At 45.1% G+C, this 23022-nt stretch overlaps 1 protein-coding gene across 1 annotated transcript; it reads right to left on the bottom strand.

The window, feature by feature from the left end:
* Positions 1-1050: 1050 nt before the first annotated feature.
* On the bottom strand, positions 1051-21883 carry pecam1b (platelet and endothelial cell adhesion molecule 1b). The gene is made up of 17 exons (XM_014176777.3): positions 21563-21883; positions 21415-21438; positions 19797-20084; positions 19431-19588; positions 19154-19274; positions 18586-18858; positions 17909-18190; positions 17069-17350; positions 16648-16923; positions 15648-15749; positions 15515-15545; positions 14991-15073; positions 12203-12253; positions 11978-12070; positions 7116-7172; positions 6300-6325; positions 1051-5270 (listed from the first exon to the last, which is right to left on the bottom strand). The coding sequence occupies exons 1-17, from the start codon at positions 21636-21638 to the stop codon at positions 5163-5165; spliced, it is 2331 nt and encodes a 776-aa protein (XP_014032252.1). The 5' UTR covers positions 21639-21883; the 3' UTR covers positions 1051-5162.
* Positions 21884-23022: the final 1139 nt, after the last annotated feature.

Raw genomic sequence — 23022 nt, 5'->3', positions numbered from 1 at the left:
TCCCTGATCCTGATGCAAAATAACAGGGTTGCTTCTTCCCCATTCCATTCTATTATAAAAAAGACAATACAAGTAAAAGTTTTGTCTAGTAAAATGTGTATGCCGAGTGCCAGGTCTCTCTCCATTCAGAGACATTAGTATCAAGCCCGTCTGTCAGTCTGGACTTCATCACATCATCTTGCAAGTCTCCATGTTCTGGCTCCATACATGTTTCTGTGAACACATACAGTCAATGTTCTATTACCAATGGCAGTTAGGATAGGTGATATCTGACACACAAACATATACTCTGTTGAAGTTTGAACAGGTCATTCTAAACCTACCTAATTCTGTTCTCCCCTGTTCTTGATGACCATTGGTGAGCAGGCACGAGGTGACGTCTTTGCCAACGCTACTATGGGCATAGTAGCATAGATCAGCTCCTGGCCCCTGAAACCTGGCCGCAAGTGGGTCTTCTAGCAAGACAATAACCCCAAGCACACATCTAATATATGGTCAATTTACCAGAAATTCTATATTTTGCAATGGCCATCTCAGTCTCCTGTGGTTTGAATTGAAGAGGGCGGTCCATACATGCAGACAAAGGATATCAAGGATCGAGAAAGATTCTGTATGAAGGAAAGGTCTAAGATCCCTCCCAACGTGTTCTGCAACCTCAGAAATCATTTTATAAAAAGGCTCAGTGTAGAGTAGTGTCTGTAGAAAATCAAAGGTGAGGAATTAAAAATAAATAAAAGGTCTCTTTGATAAGAGAGGTCAAGGAACACACCACACATGACTGTAGATACATCTGACCTATCACAGGAAATATTGATAAAGTTTTTTTCCTTCTTATTATTTACAATGACGGCCTAGGAACAGTGGGTTAACTGCCTTGTTCAGGGGCCGAACGACAGACTTTTACCTTGTCAGCTCGGGGATTCGATCTAGCAACCTTTCGGTTACTGGCCCAACGCTCTAACCACTAGGCTACCTGCCGCCCTAAAATAAAAATAAGTTAAATAAAACATTTCATTTCTCATAGACTACTATGGACGAGGGACACACATCTCGGAACACACAACCTTTATTACTACTGCTGTACACACCTTTTCAAGTTTCAAGTTTGAATGTCACATGCACAAGCACAGTGAAATGCCTTTCTTGCAAGCTCCAAACCCAGCAATGTAGTAATCAATATAATGTAGCACTAAAGATAACATAAGGTAGAACAAAAACACAAAATAGGAATTAAGAACACAAGAAAGAAGCTATGCAGGGTCAATTCCAAGGTCAGTTTTCTATTCATATACTGTCCACATTGTCTATACACACCATTATATATACATTGTATATTTATATTCTGGTCTCTGACATTGTTCGTTTCTTAATTTCCCCAAAAATAATTTTTGGGGGGATTATTTGTATTGTTTTGCTTTATTGCTAGGTATTACTGCACTGTTGGAGCTACAAACACAAGCACTTCACTGCACCTGCTATACCATCTGCAAATCTGTATAGACAACAAATAAACTTTGACTTGAAATCTAAGAAATATGTTTACAATGACAGTATCAAATATTGCGTAAAATGTTTTATGCTAGTTAACCGTAAATGTAAACAATATAATACTATATTATTTATTACCTGATTTTACTGTATAACATCAAATTACAGCATTACTGAATGGAAACCCCATGAATGAATTAGAAAATTGTTCATTATTATTTTCAATTCACGAAATTGACTTATATTCATTCCCTAAACTGACAGTGTTGAATTTAATTAATTACAACATTGCTGGCCATAATAACAACCTGGTATGAATAAGTGTTGTGTGACGTGTTCAGGAAGTACAAAGTCTGCGATGGTCAGGTTACAGGAACTAGAGGCCATCAGCACACATCATAATTATTTCTTCCAGTTCAGGGTTATCACTATGCTGACGCTGCACTGAATAAGTTGAATAACCAGTTGTCATGGCTATTTCCCAATAGACAAGGATTGTCTTGTGATCTTTAAGGCATGATTGTAACAGTGTGCTGGTGATTACTAACAAAAACTCTGCAGCCATTGGCTATGTATTGTCCTTGAATGCACTGAAAGCTAGTCACAGTATTGGTCAATCCTGAAAAAAATGTTGACATAGATACTCTACAACCGAGTCAGTCATAAACTGTGCATTTTCAGTATATATTTAATAAAGATGGCTTAGGGCAAATAAAGCTTACACAAAGTCCATTTTAACAGTTGAGCTGAATAAATGCAAATAGACCAGATAAGGACGTGCAAACAATCTAACTGCCAGCATACCACTGACAAACTGGTATTCTTGAACTGCCCTATGGGCAAGGGAAGACAGGACACTTCTTTGAGACAGGTTTCAGCCAAGGTTTAGTTCTTGTATTCATTGCTATTGCCCACAATTTTATTTTGAACCCAGATGACAATACTTACTTTTCATCGACTTTTCAAAGAAATAACGTGCATGGATCTAAGAGGTAATTCACACCTGTCTATTAGTTACAGCGCACGATAGGCCGATTAATTGCATTCCCTTGCTTCATTTCAGATAATAGAATTCTTAAATGTTTGGCACCATAATGCTGTTTACATAGATGTGTTCTCCTTTCAAACAAAGACCGACAACACAAATTCACACCTTTTCTGCTTATGTGCAAACACTAGTAGGTGTCATGACTAACATCGCATTAAAGGGCGCCGGCTCTTCTCACAGTCATGTAATCTGTCACACGACTGGCTGACAAACTGATTTGACAGTTGCTCTGCTCACACTTGGTTTGTCCACATCATCTCAACTACAGTCATTGGAGTTCATTCTTTTCCCGCCCTGTTTTCACAGTCAGTCCAATCTACTTCCACTAATGCAAACCCACTGTAAGTACTAAGTAGGCTACTCTGTAATGACAGATAGACAAAACAAATATACAGGTTTCTCTCCACGCCCATTTACCACACGGCAGTATTAGCAACACTCACAGTGCCTGCAGGGCAGAAACAATAGCATTTGGTGTGAAGGGTGGCAGGATGTTAACCTATTGTTTTATTTGATCTGTAAGTCAATATGCAAATGATACGCAAATAGAAGGGTGTTTGAGCACTGTAACTGTTCTCAGTTACACTGTCCCCTGCCATTTCATTAGGCCAATGATGCTATATGTTTGAGCTATAAAACAATGATATTTGGCTACATAACAGTTACTCTCATCTTGTCTGATCCAGCAAAACATATTATTCTACTTCCCATTCTAGATGTGAAAAATGGTGCGCACAAATTAACCTAATGTATTCATCCAAAAATCGCAGCATCATGATTCCATTAACACAGGCCAACTATCGAAGCACTCAAGCGATGTTACGGCCATTCTGGTAATGTCCTTTAATTAGTCTTTAAAAAGCTTCTGACCACGATGACAGAGAGAGAGAGAACTGGGGACATTATGTAAACGGACCTTAGAACGAAGAGGGTTTAATTTGTGGTTGCCATGCCAATGCTGCCATTGCAGTTTCCCAATGGCCTTGAGGTTATCAAAGAGAGGAAATGACAATTTAGATAGATAATTGATGTAGGTCCCGTTGTCAAGACTACGAGAGATGATTACGAGTGTGTCTCGGTGTTAGCTGACATGTTCGTAAACAATGCAGGAAAGACATTATGCACCCTACTCGAGGAAGCAACACTCAGTGGGAGGGCTACAAAGACGTCACAGTTGTATGAACGTGTTTTTAAGGTGTGAAAATGGTGTTTCTGTTTCTAAGACAGAGTTACTCTGCAGGTGCTCTGAGTTTAAGATGACATAGGCCTACATGTATTATAGTTTCACAAAAACCACCAAACTATTTTTATTTTGTACCTTTTAGGGTTACTTTAAGCCTTTTTATATGATAGGAATAGGATTCTCGTCTCCAAAATAAACAAAAACGGAATCAGGGACTGTATTTAAAATGCGTAACAGAGTAGGAGTGCTGGCTGACCTAGGATCAGTTTTCCTTTTTTTAATCATAATGAATAACATTATGGACACCCTAGATCAGCACTACTAAGTTGAGAATTGGAGATATGGGCCCTTATCGCTCTTATGATTAGAAACTATCTGACACATACGCCTTTTAGTCACAAGATGGAGGAATCCACACACCAATAACTCCCCACAGCGAATGTCTGTGTGAAGTATAAGGCAGCAGAAACATTCTTGTACAAACGTCACTGTATTTTTAAGAGGATGCTGCTCTCTACTGGCCAAACGGAATATTACAATAATGATAGACCACTACACAAGATATTTTTACAATGGCGTTGTAATTTACAGGACGATTGTAACCATTGTCTATTAATATAACGTATTGCTTAACTCACCGTAATAACTTAATATACGATACTCAAAGTTTAGAAAGATAGATGTTTACAATGTTTTAACATTACCTTGACTTCACTTGGATCATTTTGTGTGTGATCTTACAAAAACAGTAACTGCAGTAAGAAGGTCATTTAAAACTATGTACAATACTGCATGCCTGAATTACTTCAAGCCTGACACTTTTCTCCCGCCAACTTTCGACACAGCCTGGCAGGATGTGACATCACAGACACCATATACCATCAGGCTGAGCAGCTGGAGACGGGCAGGTCCTCTCTTTTTTTCCATAGTTATTTCCATAGTGTGATTCAGGCATGGCCCTACTGGAGGGTGCCCTGGTTTGGGTGTGGACCCAGTCTAGTGACAGTAGGGAGGTTATCAGTCCACTCACACTGCCCTGCAACGGAAGTCTGAAAGGGGGATTTTTTTTAGCCATCATGACAGAGCGGAACGGTCACGCTGTCCATTTCGGAGATCAAAGGGAACTGTGTTGTAGGGAGGGGCCAGGCTAACTGAACCCTGGAGCACCCTCTATGGTCATGAGACGTGATGAAAAGGTAAACAAAGATAAGAGTCTACAAGGTATGACAGAACTATACAGTAAGTCCTAATTTGGATTTGTGATTTTATTTGTCTATAAAATTATGCAAAATACCTACAGCTTACATGAGTCAACACTTTTCCTTATTGGGAAAATGTACAGAATACAAGAACAATATTGAAATAAGGACTGTGGTTACGGTCGGGGGCAGAGGTGGGGATAATTTAGTTTGTGGTCCTAGTACGAGGGATCAGAGGTAATCTTTACTCCACAGGCACTGGGAGGTCATGGTGGTCCTGGTGATTGACCTCCAGCAGGGCCTGGTTGACCTCCGGTTGGTCACCGTTGAGATCGGCGTACTCCACTGAACCCTGCTGAGACAACAGAGATCCCACTGAATATTGACACACTGCACTGCTCAACAGTGTCAACTATGTTAAACACTGTCGCAATGAAAGTCAACACCATCACACACAAAAGTCCACACCGTAACGCAACCCAAATCAAAACTGTTACAGCTCAACTCCATACCATCACATTGGAACACAATCTGATTCTCTCAAGGCAGGCGAAAAATCCATCAACTGTTGAAAGTGGTCCTCACAGAATACTACACTGTAATTCACCAAGGCTTCACAGAATACTACACTGTATTTCACCAAGGCTTCACAGAATACTACACTGTATTTCACCAAGGCTTCACAGAATACGAAACAATATTTCTCCAGGGGTAGCTGCACACACTCAAAAACACGCAATGAAATTCCTTTATCACTAAAAACCACCTCATCACAATCTTGGCTGCTCCTCCTTTTCCATCAAGGAGTGAATTAACTGTCTTAAGTGTAGACCATCATGTCATATCCTGACTCATTATGTCAAATTCCCCTTCAAAACAGATAACCCGGCCTTAGTCCCTCAGCTCCAAGTAAGGGCAAACAGTGTGGACTATAATGGGCCGTCTGTAAATCACTGATGTGTCTTGGTGAGTAGCCAGAGGAGGACAGTGTGGTGGTTGAGGTTGAGCTGTGCATGGAGGTATAATTTGACTGGGCCTTTGGCTGCTGATCTCACTGGGCGATAGGGAAGGAAGCCCCAGCCCAAAATCCCTTTGTTCTTGCCTGGAAACTATGACCGCAGCTTCTCTCTCCTGCACAGTGAAATTACTACTACCCATGAGCCTCAGCCCAGAGTGACTGGGGCTGGTTGGGAGAGGGAGGGAGAGAGGGAGAGAGGGAAGGAGGAGAAGGTGCGCCCTGTGGCCTTGATTCTGTCACTCCTCACCCTTTCTGTGGGCTGGAGGAAAGGTCAGTTGTGGTTACGGAGTGTGTTACCCGTGTGCGTTTGTTTTCACAGTCAGACAGTAAAACGTAAGACACTGAGACTCAAGCTGTACTTACATAGTCATAATGGTCACCAGGTGCACCTGGGAACACAAGACACAGGATCAGGGAAGAAGGACAACCTCTAGTCCATTACAGAGATGACATAGTGTATAACCTGTGTCTCTGTGTGTACTCTTTCATTTCATAAAGTAATGTGTGTTAGAGGGCCTCTCATTCCTTTATGAGTACCATTTCTTAGCCCAGCACCAGTATTCTCAAGTTCAGGATGTGCATATCACCCTCCCTTTCCCTATTTCATTAGACAACATTCTGAGGGCATTGAATAATAATCATTCTCTGAATGTATTCATCATGATGACTCAATTGACAGTTATGACGACCAGGCCAAGTTGCTGACTCATTGGTTCCCTTGAAGCAGAGCCCATTGTTTTATCACAGCAGGGGTATAACTATGCCAAAAAGGCAACAAGCGCAGTCCCTGCCCTCTTCCTAAACACCCACCCTTATCCTTAACACCCACCAATTCACCTGAGATGAGAAAGTTACAAACAAAAGGTATGTTATGTGTTTTATGTTCAATTTGGGTTGATAAAGGTACATTTCCACATGGACTGCTTCACTGACAAATTCAACTTGGATCGCGTTCTAAAAACAGGAACTTCCTGCTAGCAGCAAGAGGAAATGGTCACCTTCATACAGACCTGGCTGTTCCAGCAGTTCTGGATACAGTAATGAACATCTCACCTTCCACCTCCTTTTACTCACTGCTGGTGGATGAGGTGAGTTACCCCCATGAAATGTCAAGTGTTTTGAGACCTAGTTCAAAGCACTTTATAAATGTAATCCACATTTACAGTGTGATGCACTCACCTGTTGGGGAGTTCTGGACTTCACTGTACACCGTTTCTGTGCCTTTTCTCAGGGGAACTGCAAAAGATAGAAACAAACATAATGTAACAATGTTTCACAATTGTACCACTTAAACATTGATCATGGGCACACACACATTAAAGAATCATCATCACATATCACTGCATTACAACCGTTGTACGTTTACTCGTTCTCGTCTCTTAGCAGATGCTCCATCTATTGGCACATCATTGTACATTTCATTACATTATAACGGAACGATTTGATTAGTGTAATGTTAGCTAGCTAGCTACATAGTTGTCTACATAGTTGTCTTTGCATCAAGGATAAAGGTGTAGCTAAAGGTGTAGGTGTAGCTTTGAGAAACTAACAAGGTTAGCTAGCCAGCTGTATTCATTCGTTCGCGCCGTTTTCCAAACGGCGTCAACACCACAGCCACTGCTAGCTAGCCAACTTTACCAACTAGTAGTACTGTAGAAACTAAATAAATTACAACGGAACGATTTGATTAGTGTAATGTTAGCTAGCTACATAGTTGTCTCTGTATCAAAGACAAAAGATAAAGGTAAACGTAGCCACTGCTAGCTAGCCAACTCTAGCAGCTAGCAGTACTGTATCATTTTTAGTCAATAAGATTTTTGCAACGTAAGCTTAACTTTCTGAACTTTCGAGTCGTGTAGTCCACTTGTGCAGCTAGCAGGACTGACTTTGTGTTAGCTAGCCAACGTTTAATTACTTCTGCGTTATGAAAGGAACTGGACACGGACACGAATGATCCATTGGTAGTTTGTTGTAACCAAGTATTGGTGCTAACCGTGTGTTATTGGATGCTAGCATGCTAGTTAGCTACGGCGTCATAGGACACGGTGCACTGGGTGGGTTACACGGAAGAATACTGTACCAAGTTATCTAGCTGAATAAACTAAGTTTGAGCCTATTCCTGGAAACATTGAACCACTGTAGTTTACATCAATTATAATTTCTAAAGTGGAAGTTGGAAAGTTATATTTGAGTGTTTCAGTGAATGGTTAGTGAGGGAGGCCCTGCTCTCTCACTTCCCCAGTTGTTTAGTTAGTTTTCATTCCAATCTCTTTTGCATTAGCGTAGCCTCTCCTGTAGCCTGTCAACGACGTGTCTGTCTATCCCTGTCTCTCCTCTCTGCACAGGCCACACAAACGCTTCACACCGCATGGCCGCTGCCACTCTAACCTGGTGGTCCCAGCGCGCACGACCCACGTGGAATTCCAGGTCTCCGGCAGCCTCTGGAACTGCCGGTCTGCGGCCAACAAGGCAGAGTTCATCTCAGCCTATGCTACCCTCCAGTCCCTCGACTTCTTGGCGCTGACGGAAACATGGATTACCACAGAAAACACTGCTACTCCTACTGCTCTCTCCTCGTCTGACCACGCGTTCTCGCATACCCCGAGAGCATCTGGTCAGCGGGGTGGTGGCACTGGAATCCTCATCTCTCCCAAGTGGACATTCTCTCTTTCTCCCCTGACCCATCTGTCTATCTCCTCCTATGAATTCCATGCTGTCACAGTCACTAGCCCATTCAAGCTTAACATCCTTATCATTTATCGCCCTCCAGGTTCCCTTGGAGAGTTCATCAATGAGCTTGACGCCTTGGTAAGTTCCTTTCCTGAGGATGGCTCACCCCTCACAATTCTGGGTGACTTTAACCTCCCTACGTCTACCTTTGACTCATTTCTGTCTGCCTCCTTCTTTCCACTCCTCTCCTCTTTTGACCTCACCCTCTCACCTTCCCCCCCTACTCACAAGCAATACGCTTGACCTCATCTTTACTACATGCTGTTCTTCTACTAATCTCACTGCAACTCCCCTCCAAGTCTCCGACCACTACCTTGTATCCTTTTCCCTCTCGCTCTCCTCCAACACTACTCACTCTGCCCCTACTCAGATGGTATTGCGCCGTCGCAACCTTCGCTCTCTCTCTCCTGCTACTCTCTCCTCTTCCATCCTATCATCTCTTCCCTCTGCTCAATCCTTCTCCAACCAATCTCCTGATTCTGCCTCCTTAACCCTCCTCTCCTCCCTTTCTGCATCCTTTGACTCTCTATGTCCCCTATGCTCCCGGCCGGCTTGGTCCTCCCCTCCTGCTCCGTGGCTTGACGACTCATTGCGAGCTCACAGAACAGGGCTCCGGGCAGGAAAACTAGCCTCCCTGCGGACCTGACATCTTTTCACTCCCTCCTCTCCACATTTTCTTCCTCTGTTTCTGCTGCTAAAGCCACTTTCTACCACTCTAAATTCCAAGCATCTGCCTCTAACCCTAGGAAGCTCTTTGCCACCCGCTCCTCCCTCCTGAATCCTCCCCCCCCCCCCCCCCCCCGCGGATGACTTTGTCAACCATTTTGAAAAGAAGGTTGACGACATCCGATCCTCGTTTGTTATGTCAAACGACACCGCTGGTCCTGCTCACATTGCCCTACCCTATGCTTTGACCTCTTTCTCCCCTCTCTCTCCAGATGAAATCTTGCAACTTGTGACGGCCGGCTGCCCAACAACCTGCCCGCTTGACCCTATCCCCTCCTCTCTTCTCCAGACCATCTCCGGAGACCTTCTCCCTTACCTCACCTCGCTCATCAACTCATCCTTGACCGCTGGCTACATCCCTTCCGTCTTCAAGAGAGCGAGAGTTGCACCCCTTCTTAAAAAACCTACACTCGATCCCTCCGATGTCAACAACTACAGACCAGTATCCCTTCTTTCTTTTCTCTCCAAAACTCTTGAGCGCGCCGTCCTTGGCCAGCTCTCTTGCTATCTCTCTCAGAATGACCTTTTTGATCCAAATCAGTCATGTTTCAAGACTGGTTAATCAACTGAGACTGCTCTTCTCTGTGTCACGGAGGCTCTCCGCACTGCTAAAGCTAACTCTCTCTCCTCTGCTCTCATCCTTCTAGACCCATCTGCTGCCTTTGATACTGTGAACCATCAGATCCTCCTCTCCACCCTCTCCGAGTTGGGCATCTCCGGCGCGGCTCACTCTTGGATTGCGTCCTACCTGACAGGTCGCTCCTACCAGGTGGCATGGCGAGAATCCGTCTCCGCACCACGTGCTCTCACCACTGGTGTCCCCCAGGGCTCAGTTCTAGGCCCTCTCCTATTCTCGCTATACACCAAGTCACTTGGCTCTGTCATATCCTCACATGGTCTCTCCTATCATTGCTACGCAGACGACACACAATTAATCTTCTCCTTTCCTCCTTCTGATAACCAGGTGGCGAATCGCAGACATATCAGTGTGGATGACGGATCACCACCTCAAGCTGAACCTCGGCAAGACGGAGCTGCTCTTCCTCCCAGGGAAGGACTGCCCATTCCATGATCTCGCCATCACGGTTGACAACTCCATTGTGTCCTCCTCCCAGAGTGCTAAGAGCCTTGGTATGACCCTGGACAACACCCTGTCGTTCTCCGCTAACATCAAGGCGGTGACCCGATCCTGTAGGTTCATGCAGAGTACGCAGAGTACGACCCTGCCTCACACAGGAAGTGGCGCAGGTCCTAATCCAGGCACTTGTCATCTCCCGTCTGGATTACTGCAACTCCCTGTTGGCGGGGCTCCCTGTCTGTGCCATTAAACCCCTACAACTCATCCAGAACGCCGCAGCCCGTCTGGTGTTCAACCTTCCCAAGTTTTCTCACGTCACCCCGCTTCTCCGCACACTCCACTGGCTTCCAGTTGAAGCTCGCATCTGCTACAAGACCATGGTGCTTGCCTACGGAGCTGTGAGGGGAACGGCACCTCCGTACCTTCAGGCTCTGATCAGGCACTACACCCAAACAAGGGCGACTGCGTTCATCCGCCTCTGGCCTGCTCGCCTCCCTACCTCTGCGGAAGCACAGTTCCCGCTCAGCCCAGTCAAATCTGTTTGCTGCTCTGGCACCCCAATGGTGGAACAAGCTCCCTCACGACGTCAGGACAGCGGAGTCAATCACCACCTTCTGGAGACACCTGAAACCCCACCTCTTTAAGGAATACCTGGGATAGGATTAAGTAATACTTTTAACCCCCCCCCCCCCCCCCCCCCCACCCTCCCCCCCAAAATATATAGATGTACTATTGTAAAGTGGTTGTTCCACTGGATATCATAAGGTGAATGCACCAATTTGTAAGTCGCTCTGGATAAGAGCGTCTGCTAAATGACGTAAATGTAAATGTAATGGGCGCAACTTTCACTGGGGACGGGGGATGGGGGCATGACCCCATCCACATTCTGAAATTGCATTATTGGTATGTGATACAAAATGAGGCAACGGTGTGCTTTAGGGCCATGTGGACGCCTCCGAGCAGTCGGGTAGGCTGTTTGGAGTGTTTATCCAACTGGATAATAATAAAATAAATATTATGTCCCCCCCACTTCTAAAACCAAAATCGCGCCCCTGCTTAAGGATAAGCCCAACCAACTGCCATCACAAACCCATGGGGGCCAACAGAGTATACTAATCGGGGGGGGGTTGGTACCATAGAGAGTAGCCTGGCAATTAGTTCAGCCCTTCCTGTTTATTCACCAGAAGATGTTTCTGGAAGCCTGGTCACCATGGTTATCACACAGGTTACTGTGGAGATGACTTAATTGTGGCCAATTAGCCCCCCACCCCCCCAGGAAGTGGCGCTGAGTCCTATAAGCTGAAATAATGACGGCAAAGCAAGCCCTCTTGTGATGATTCGATATGAGTAAAGGGACAGAATGAGAGCGGGAAGAGGTAGAGAAAGAGCTATGAGAGGGAGAGCTGTTGTAGAAAAGGAGAGCAAGATAAAGGGAATAAGGGGGAGAGGTAGCCGGAGTGGAAAAACTGGTGTGTGTGAGTGTTTGAGAGAGAGTGTATGTGGTCACCTCTGGCAGGGTCCACAGGTTGACGGTGTACCACTTCAGTGTACTCCACATCAGGCTCATTATTAGACGCTGCACTGCTCTCCCCGTCACTGCCTGCACCAGGACAAGACACAAATAAATTCCAGCACACAAAACAACCCAAGAAGACAGAGGCAGACTTTAGACAACACAGCTTGAACTCTATATGCAACTTAGGTTATAACCCAGGTACTCTGTTGGTCTCACCTGGGTCTACCGGCCTCTCGCTCCAGACACTTACAGCAGCATCCACTCCAACTACAAGACACAAACACATAGATACACACAGACATAAAGCAATGCTCCCTGACACAAGCTAGGAGATCTAATGATACAAGATTCCCAGTGAAGTTACTGCCCAGCGAAGTAAAATGACTGTTAGGTGTAACAGGAAATTGAGACTTAGGGTGCTATTAAATTAAAACCGCCAACCGGAAAGTTCTGAGGCGAGGTAAAACATTTAGTAGACAGTTATGTCTATTGCTTCACAAGTTGAATATTATTCCAACGCTTGAATGAATTAGAATTCCCCACAAATGTTTTCTAGAATTGATTGGAGCCTTTAACAGGCTGCTGAGCGATTAGAACACCGCAAGAGAACATTCTGTGACAAACGAGGAGTGGATATCAGGCCTCCATTTTGATTTCCACAGAGCTGTTCCGGTACCTTACGCACACTGGCTACTGTTTGGTAAACAACAGGAACACAATAGCTCCCTGCAAAAACAACAGCCCATTACAACTTCCCATTCGTTAATGCAATCGCAGATTCTATTGAACCTCAGAGTGGGCCGAAGAGATTCATTTCCTCCACCTGCTGCCTGCATTCAAACTCCACTGGCCTGAAACAAACAGTCTGCCCCCAAGTCCACTATTTAACAAACACCGTTTTATAAATGGTTGGTGCCAACATAGGAAATTCCACACAGACGCTATTGTTTCAGTATTCCTTCAAGGCAGCCTTAGCTAGTAAACTCCTTTAAGGCTGTTGCGTCTTAAAGTACTTTAGCCAACATATTAAGATGTTTGATAAAGCACCAAATATGGCCTACTGGCTAAGTGGCTGAGTGCACAAAACGTTAAGAACAGCTTCCTAATATTGAGTTGCATTCCCCCCTTTTGCCCTCAGAACCGCCTCAATTCATCCGGGCATTAACTCTACAAGGTGTCGAATGCGTTCCACAGGGATGTGCGGCCCATGTTGACTCCAATACTTCCCACAGTTGTGTCAAGTTGGTTGGATGTCCTTCGGGAAGGTGGAACATTCTTGATATACACAGGAAACTGTTGAGCGTGATAAACCCAGCAGCGCTGCAGTTCTTGACTCAAACCGGTGCACTTGGCACCTACTACCATACCCCGTTCAAAGGCGCTTCAATCTTTTGTCTTGCCCATTATTCACCCTCTGAATGGCACGCATGCACAACCCATGTCTCCATTGTCTCAAGACTTAGGCATCCTTCTTTAACCCTTCATCTACACTGATTTGAAGTGGATCACAGCTTTCACCATGATTCACCTAGTCAGTCTATGTCATGGAAAGAGCAGGTGGTAATATTTGGTATACTCAGTGTAGCTACACATTATAGACATTCATTGGTAGCTCATGGTATATCTCTGAAAACAAAATGCACGGTACTGACACATGGCTAAAAAAAAAATGTTTTATTCTAGAAGTGCTTCTTCAAAATCAATCAATTAACCAAACCAAAAATATATACACACATTTCTATTGATGATTGTCTAGTGTACTATATATACACAGCATCAGTTCTATGCATTTAGACATGCGCACATTGTTTTTGGACAGACTATTAGACAAATGGGCTAGTTCCATCATTCGATAGACATGCAGTCAGACAGGCAGACAGACACAGTGAGGTGAGAACACAGGACAAAGACTATGTTGATAATGGCAGGAAAGTACAGCTCTTCCAGACAGCAGCAGGAGAGGAGAGGGAGCAATAGGGCCAGTTCAACTGTCTGTCACTGGGACTGATGTTGGCAACAAGCCCCTTGGTGTCAGCCATCTTGTGTCCACTACACCTGTACCCTCTGATATTACATCTACAACACATAACAAATAAGTCATATTTTCTCAAAGGAAGACATTTTTGGTCATTCTTCCCTCTCTAAAATGTCTGTGGGGATTTTGTTTGTTTGAGCCATTGTTCCAATTGTTGTTATCCTTCGTTTTCATCCCATATATCCCTTTATTCAACCAAGTGGTGCAAAATGTTTGTTATTTTTTGCTTCAAACCAATAAAGTCCCTCCCTCTGTGGGGTTTCTCTACACTGTTGCTGGGAGACTGTAGCTGCTCCTGTTGCTGATGCCAGCAGGAAGTGATGCCACACTATCTCGCGTCCCATTGGTCGCTCTCCCCTCCATGCCGTCAAAGGGTGGCGCTGCGTCTGTAATAAGATGATATGGCCACTCTCAACAAACACTCAACACCTGACACAATCACTACTGAACACAGCTGCCCTGTAGCTAGCTACATCCTGCAAACCACTGCAGAATCTAATGAGGCATGTTTGCTGAAGTAAAACATAAATTGTTAAGACCTGCATCGATTTGTATAAGGAACTAAGCTACTTTTCCTGTCTAAACACACACACAGCAAGTTCTCTGCCATGTCCTCTCTCATGCATTCTTGCACAGGATGTCTACAGCTGGGCGGTAAGACGATGCATTTTTGTTCCTCTAACAGGAAAATACGAGGAGAGGAGATGCAGAGAGTTAAGAAGTCACCCAAGGTCCCCTCAGAGACCCTTACATGCACACAGTATGGGTGTCATGGTATAGACTGACGTTAGGGTGACAACTTCTGACACCAACATGCTACAAGCAGCTAGCATGCTAACGGCTAGCATGAAATGGAACACACAAATGGGGGGGTGAGATGGACGTGGGCAGTTGAATGTCGGTTATGGTCCGAAGCATGACGATAGGTCAAGACGGAAACACACAGGAGAGAGTAGGAAAACGGGCTACCTTCGGGCGGGTTATAAACCTCCATAGTGCTGTGGGTAAGACTCACTGTTAGAGAGTCATCTGATTTAGGGCTCGAAGGCTTTCTGAGAAATGGTGAACATAAAGTCAACGTTGGCAGTGACACAACAAGAGATCATTTCATAATTCTAGGACCCTTAAAGCTTATTAAAAGGGACAGTTAATTCATTATGAAATCAAAGGTTGTTAAATGTTTTCAGATCACACCTAAAATGAAATGGTGCTTATCGTTCACATTTATTTGGGATTGAGGCATATGGCCGGATCTCCATAACAGATACCACGGGACATGAATGCATCTTGTCAATAGACCACTTTCAAGATCTGAAAACATCTGACAAACTTTTCATTTTAGAGTGAACTATCCCTTTAAGGCCCATTGGCCGTGCCGTACGTGGCAGCATGGTGCTAAGCACTGACCAAAAACCATTGGCGCCAGCTAATGCTATCATCCTAGATAGCCACTATCACAGAAAACGACTTAGGAAATAGGCAAGCCAACTCACACTGACAGTTCAGCTGCGTTCTCTCTTTTACCTATGCAATAAAGAGAAGGGGATGAGAGAGAGAAGAGGCTGTTCATACATAGTCAGACACCAGCAAAGGCCTGTGTTGCTGGGGGACTGTAGGTCTCTCTACCTCTCTTGGAATTGTAGCGCAGCACGCAGGCGAGGACTAGGACAGCCACCACTAGCAGACAGCAGGCCACGATCAAACCTTTCTTCCACATTGCCATCTTCACTGTAGAGAGAGAGAGAGGGACAGAGAGGAAGGGAGCAAGAGTGGGAGAGGTAGGAGAGAGATGCAGGGAGAGGGGGGAGGTAGGCAGGGTGTTTGTGAGAGGAAAAGGGTAAAGGTTAAAAGAAAGTTAGGGTGGGTGGCGATGAGGACAGAGTGGAGGGGACAGAGAAGGATGGTTGAAAGAGAGAGAAAAAGTCAATCTTAAAGTTCAGAGTCATCTGCTTCCTCCTCTTGGGGTCTGAACTTAAGTGTTCCCTTCATTTCTCCTCCCCTCCCCATCCTCTGCCTTGCCACTGTAGCAGGCCGGGTCTAATTGCTCTGGCTAATGAGTGCTCATGGGAGCCTAGCGCGTCGCCACTAGCATCCGGATTGACTGTGCTCTGGCGTTAGCCGTCGGCGCTAACCACACCACAGGACATAGACGGCAGAGTGGCTAGCTAAGGTTAGCTTAGCGGCGGGGTATTTAGCGTGGCTCATGATCATCAACAGCCACAGCAGAGGAGCTCGTTGGGGTTCGTTAATAGTGGGGTCAGAACCTTGCTGGCAGGCACTGGGATGGAGGGATCAGATCAGATGGAAGTAAACTTGTCAGCTGTCTCTGAAGCAGCCCCTGAACAGTGTTGTGAGAAGAGCAAAACTGTCGCTGCTGGTCCAAAGAGCTGGTACTGTGAACGCAAATGAATCTAGACTGGTGCATCCAGTAAGAGCAGTAAATAAATGTGTGTCTCTATGGTGGAGTGTGGTGTTTGTCTGTCTCTCAACCTATTGTGATAAGTACAGCAGGGCCTTGCACATCACTGTACATGGGTGCGTGCTTACGCGCGTCTATCTTCTCAGAGAGAGTGTGTGTGTGTGTGGTGTGTGTGTGTGTGTGTGTGTGTGTGCGCATAACTCTCACCATCTACGGTGACTGGCTGACTCTGGACCGTGTTAGCGTAGTTGATAGCCTCGCAGTAGTAGGTGCCACTGTGCTCGTTCCCCACTTGCTTGATCTGGTGGGACGCGCTGGATTGGGTTGAGGTGGTGGTGAACAGCGGCTGGACGTTCCCACGTCGGTACCACTTAAAGGTGACGGGCGGGGAACCTTCCACCCCACAGATCAGGTACATCTCATTTCCCTCTGTGACCTCCAACAGGTCTGGGACGACGCTGAGTCCTGGATTGGACAGAGGCACTGGGAGAGGGAGTGAATAGTGTTAGGTGGTGCAACGACACTTCAAGGTATTTCTGATGATTAAATAATAAGGGTCCAATGATGCTACAATCCAATCGTGGACGTGCATCATGTTGTATACCATTCCACACTTCAACAGGCTCACCTGTGACTGTGGTGTTGAGTTTGTTGCTGACCACCACGTCGATTTTGGGGTTGTTCCGCGCCTCGCATTTATAGTCCTGCGTGTCGCTGTAGTGCTGGATGGTGATAGGGAAGATGGCCTGATGGTGTGGCTGCTGCACGGTAGTCGAGTTAACCTTAGAATACTTCTTCCACAAGGTGTACTCGATGGGTAGGCTGCCTCGGTCTGAGTGACATCTCACCTTGAAGGGCTTTCCCACGATCACTCTGCTAATGGCTGTTATCTCCGGTTTACTGACAGGAACTGGGGAATGAATAGAACAAGGAAAGTGACGGAAATTACAAAATGGACTGTTAATGTGGAGCGGTTACCTTCCAATGACATCACCAACATCACTGAGCTGCTACACGCATGACTAAACTTCGACTCAAAGGTTGTATCTGATTGGAGTTGCCCTTTTAATATCATATTGTTGTGACATATACTGCATCCATACATGTTATCAGTATATCCTGGGGATGATTAGGTGTCCATGATGGTATGAGGGCCAGATTGGGAATTTAGCCAGGACACCAGGGTTAACACCCCTACTCTTATGATAAGTGCCATGGGATCTTTAATGACCTCAGAGAGTCAGGACACCCGTTTAACATCCCACATCCAAAAGATGGCAGCCTACACAGGGCAGTGCCCTGGGGCATTGAGATATATTTTTTTTAGACCAGAGGAAAGGGTGCTTCCTACTGGCCTTCCAACACCACTTCCAGCAGCATCTGGTCTCCCATCCAGGGACCGACCAAAGACAAGTTAGATTGACTTACTTTGGGTCACACATAAAAGCCTTATGGGTTGTAGTAGTACCTTTTGCTTGGACAGGCAGCTCTGCACTGTACTTGGAGATCATCCTGGCATCTGCTTTACATGAATAAATCCCACTCGAGTTCCGTACCGCCACGGGGACAACATATATCCCATTGAAGCTGCCCGGCGTTAGTGTGTAATTGTCCTTGTAAATGGAGTATTTCACATCCGAAGCGCTGATTCTGTCAGAGGAGTAGTTGGTACTCTTGCAGGTTAACGTGATTTTCTCCCTTTCAAAGACCTCTGTCGGATACATGGTCAGAACTGGCTGGGAAAACAGTTCTGTTGGATGGATAAAAAAACCCATTGATTACTCAACACTCTTGGAGGCAGAGTACATGTAAGAACATTCACGAGAAATGTTGTGATGAACATTGATAAGCGTCATAGGTTGATAAAAAAAAAGTTATAGCTGTGAATAGGGTTGCCCAGGTTTTTCAAAAATCCTGGTTAGAGGATTCTGGATTTCCTGTTTATTCGCTCCTGATTCCAGGAGTCTTCCAACCAGGATTTCTGGAAAACCTAGGAATTTAAGGAAAATTCACCAGAAATGTTCAACCCTAGATGCGACTTGGTTATAAACTGATAGAACAGATAAAAGCTTTTTTTGATCAGCTTTTTTCAACAGCTAACATCACATTCTACATTTCAGATTCCTTGTAAATCCATTCACTCACCTGTAATCATCACGTTTTCCGTCGCTTGCTTGATTACATTTCCCATCTCCAAAGTGCACTGAAACACCCCAGAGTGGTTGGCCAGGGCTCTAATGCTGTGGTTGGCTTTACTTTGACCAGTACTCAGCAGATTCGATCCCTTGGTCAGGTAGACTTTGAGCCCAGAGCTGTTCTGGAGGTTACCACTGACACTGCAGGAGATGTCCAGATTGTCCCCTTCGATGATCATTGATCCGTGTGGTCGGACAGAGATTATAGGTGTGATGAACAGCCCTGGAGAACAAAACAAGGAAAATTGGTCTGGAAGCTGAAGGTTGAAACAAGGAGATTTTTCCACAGACACATTCTATTAAGTTTCGGACATGTTTAAAATGATTAGAGATGAATTGAGAATAACAGATTGAGAATAACATTAGGGTCCTTGACTAAAAAGATATTTCAACTGAGAATCTCTTCAACTGAGAATCTCCACAGAATGTGTGTTTCAGTCCAAGACTAGGTCTAACCTGTGTCTTGGAAACCAGCTCGAGATGTTCACCGCCATGTTCTGTTTTTGGGTTCCACTCACCTTTTACAGTGACCACCACATTGTTGCTGGCATTGGACGGGACCGAGTCTGGCAGCAGTATGACCCTGTAGTCACAGTGCAGCCTGTGGTCTCCAGCGTTGAATCGCAGCCTCGTCTCTACCTGGTTGGTCATAATAATACAACAATGTTAACTAGAAAAGGACATTTCCTAAAGTAAACGTGTGTGCTTGCTACTTGAAGTATTGATGTTTGTGAAATAAGTTGTATAAAAGGGGTAAAAAAAACAACTAAGCAAGCACACTCAATATTAACACACATGGTTGGCGTTGACCCTCTCCTCATAGAGTTCTTTGGAATCATCGTAGAAGTAGAAGACGATAGTGCCGGACTCCTCAGGGGCCTTACACCAAACGGTCACCTCCTCTCCCTCGCTGAACACATGCTTGTTGACGCTGAGGACTGGCGTCTGCAGGCCTGGATGGACACGAGTATGAGTCAAAGCACGCAGGACACACACAGACAAAAATCACATGCCATAGACACAGAGTTACAAGAGACTACATTCATGCAGGATACAAAGTATTTTTATTGTCACATGCGGCAGGTGTAAAACAGTGCAGTAAAATGCTAAACTTGCAAGCGTTTTCAGTCCACAACAGAGAGGAGTTGACAGAGTACTAACCTGTCACAGTCAGTTTCTCAGACTTGCTGCTTAGCTCCTTGTCATTTATGTTCACCTTGCATTTGTACTTCCCAGTGTTGGCCACTCTGGCCATGCGCAGAGAGTAGATTAGGTTGTCTGCGGCGGTGGTGATGCTCTCCGTGTGCACCTCGGTGTTGTCCTTGTAGATGGTGTATTTACTGTTCAGGAACCCAGCGCTGCTGACCAAGGCCTGGCAGCGTACCGTCACGTTGGTACCCTGGGAGACGGCGTTGCTGGGCTCGAGAGTCAGGGTGACACCTGTGAACACTGGAGAAAGAACTCAAGGTCAATGCTCTGACTGATCAAATGTTCTGTGTAACAAAAGTCCTAGAAAACAAGCCTGTGTGATCTTGTACCAAAGCACATTATTTAGTGAATTCACAACCTTGTAGTGGCATGAATCTGTTCACTAAGGCAAAGAAATACATCTCCATAGTCAGAGAACAGTGCAATAAATCACATGACTAGCTATATAGCACTCTTCCAGCTCCAAGATACTCAGGAGATGAAATCACCCACACCAATGAATTGGACATAAACACAGACCCTCAACAAAAACACCACAAGAAGTCTTTTAATTCAGCGCATGCTGATAGCGAACTGTTTTCCCACATTTGTCCTCCACAGAGTGCTTCTCTAGATAAGGGGCCTCCCAGTGGGGTCTAGTGCAGACAGTCTGTCAGGTTGAGACCCACAGTCCGGGTGGCTCCTGTCCCGAGGGGGACGTCCCAGTAAACAGGCCCCCACCAACCAGAGGAAGGAAAGGCATTTTGTTAAACAAACAGGCAAACAGACACCCTCTCAGGGGACCCATCTTTATTTTAGACACCGCCGTCCCCACCCAATGTCACTCAGCAGGGCCCGGCGCGACCGAGGGGAAAACCACTGATAGGAGGGCAGAGGGTAGTGGGCAGTGCCAACCAGGGCACGAGCCATAGCGGAACCCCATGGAAAGGCTGTGTGACCACTGACTAGTCTTGGCAAAGCCAATGAGTCAACTTTCCTGCTTAGAATAGAGGTATTCTGCTATTCCAAGCACAGAATTGCTAATCTCGGCATGGTCAGGATAAGGCGTCCATCTCTACCATTGGCTAGCTGAACTAATTTCTCTGCCCAGTGCTTGGCTTTTTCCCTTATCCTAACAGGAGGAGGCGTGTGACACTGCTAACAAGTGAGTTCCCAAAGCCTTCCACAACCTCGGACTCTAAAAGAGTGAAAACACTGATAAGACAAGATCCAGGCACCATTCTCATAGGATCCCCAGTTATGGTATTTCCAGTGTGTCAATAGAGTTTTACCTGTGTTAATACTACGATTAGGGTATATCAGTCACCTCTCAGTATAAGATATGTCTTAGTAAAACAGGTCCATAGCGTTAGAAAGCAGTAGATAAGCAAGAACGTCCAGTCCCAAAGCACACTATCTACGAATACACACATTTTCACTGGAAGGAGAAACAAAACAATAGCTGAATACATACCACTCCAAAAGAAAAATCTGAAACACACTCAAGAGTTCCCCTGTTTTAAAATCTGCATTCACTGCACTCTTGACTATCCTGTTTTAAGAATCTCCTCAAGAACACTTTAATACTTACATGCGTGTGATTCCGCCACCTGGCCTGGACGGAACAGGAGGGGGGGAAAAAAAAAACAGTACATCAATGTAAAGAAAATCCATACTTCCTTATTTCCCCACCCAACCCAAAACCCTCCCAGAGGTAGATTATTATCAAGCTTCCTTACAGGTGGAGAAGAGTACGGAGGTTAGCAGTAGTAGTCGGGTGACCATCCTGACTGAGGGCTGCTGAGGCTCCCACATTGGTGGTGGCTGTCCTGGGCTGATGCGACTGGAGTGACTGGAGGTTAGGAGGCTGAGGACTGACTGGGGGGCAGTGGTGAGAGGGGAGGAGGGAGAGGACAGGGGAGGTGCTCTACCTCGGCCACAGAGTGGGACGCCTGGCCGCTGGTTATCACAGCGAGCAGAGCCCTCGACTTGGCTTAATTTGGCAGGAAGTGACTGTTGTTTCCTCAGGATGTGAGCTGCTGGCGTTTTGCTGTTTTGGAATGTTCTCTTTCTGGGCCGTGTGCGTAGTCATAGACACTGTTCAGCATGCTTAGGGTGCAGTAAGCAGGAGCTAACCTTTGCCCCCCCCCCCCCCCCAGTGTCTGGGCCTCTGCAGGTACTATGGGGCAACATGGAGAGGGGCACCCTTGCTTCTGTGCTCAGGAGACCCTGTTTCTTGAGGGTTTACACCGTCGTAAATCACAGCATGCCCTTCAAAGCGGTCAAACTAGTGTTAACTTAAGCTCCTAGTTACAATTTTGTTTGTTTTAACTACTACTGAGCTACCTACCGCCGGACATATACCTTATTGGATGAACTTATTAGAACAAAATAAAACCGTTTTACTATGATATACCACTCTTACCTTTGTACCAATATGAAATAAAAAATTAGAAATATGAAAATGTATGCACTCACTACTAAGTCACTCTGGTTAAGAGCATCTGCTAAATGACAAAAATGTAAATTTCTTAAGAGCAGGGTAAGTTACTTTCTAAATGTAATCTGTTATGTTACGAGTTACCTGTCCAAAATTGTAAAAAGCAACTTAACTTTTGGACTACTCTAACTCAGTAATGTAATCTGATTACATTGGATTCATTTCCCCTTAAGAGGCATTAGAAGACAAAAAGGATACATCAAACGCATTTGGTGTCATCATAGTGGTCTCTGACTTGTAGTCAGACTCAAACTCTTTTCAATGCTGACTTGAATGTCAGTGAGAAAACAGAAAGGTGTCCATGTATTTATTCGCTCAAGAACCAGCAACCTCTTTATACCCCCTTAAGCAGGGTTGGGGACTAACTGATTACATGTAATCACTTACATTTAATCTGATTACAAAACAAACTAACCTGTTACACCACCAGCAAAAATATTGTAATCAGATTACAGATACTTTTGAAAAACTAGATTTCTTCTTGGATTACTTTTAAATTCACTTAATTTTTTTTGCCTGAGATCCAATTGCACAAGACAGTGAGAGACTGGACTTATCTTAACTGGAGCCAGGGTAGGAGCTAAGGCACACTTATCTGTGCTTCCAGACGAGTAGGATTCTATTCCATGTCTAAACTCCGATAAGGGACTGGACTGCTAGTTGGCAAGTATCATTGGTTGTTATCAATGAAACGGTCTA

Source organism: Salmo salar, chromosome 02 (genome assembly GCF_965601325.2).
Source record: "Salmo salar chromosome 02, fSalSal1, whole genome shotgun sequence".
Taxonomy (NCBI): domain Eukaryota; kingdom Metazoa; phylum Chordata; class Actinopteri; order Salmoniformes; family Salmonidae; genus Salmo; species Salmo salar.
The sequence above is the reverse complement of the archived record's forward strand: the minus strand, read 5'-3'. Positions and strand labels throughout refer to the sequence as shown.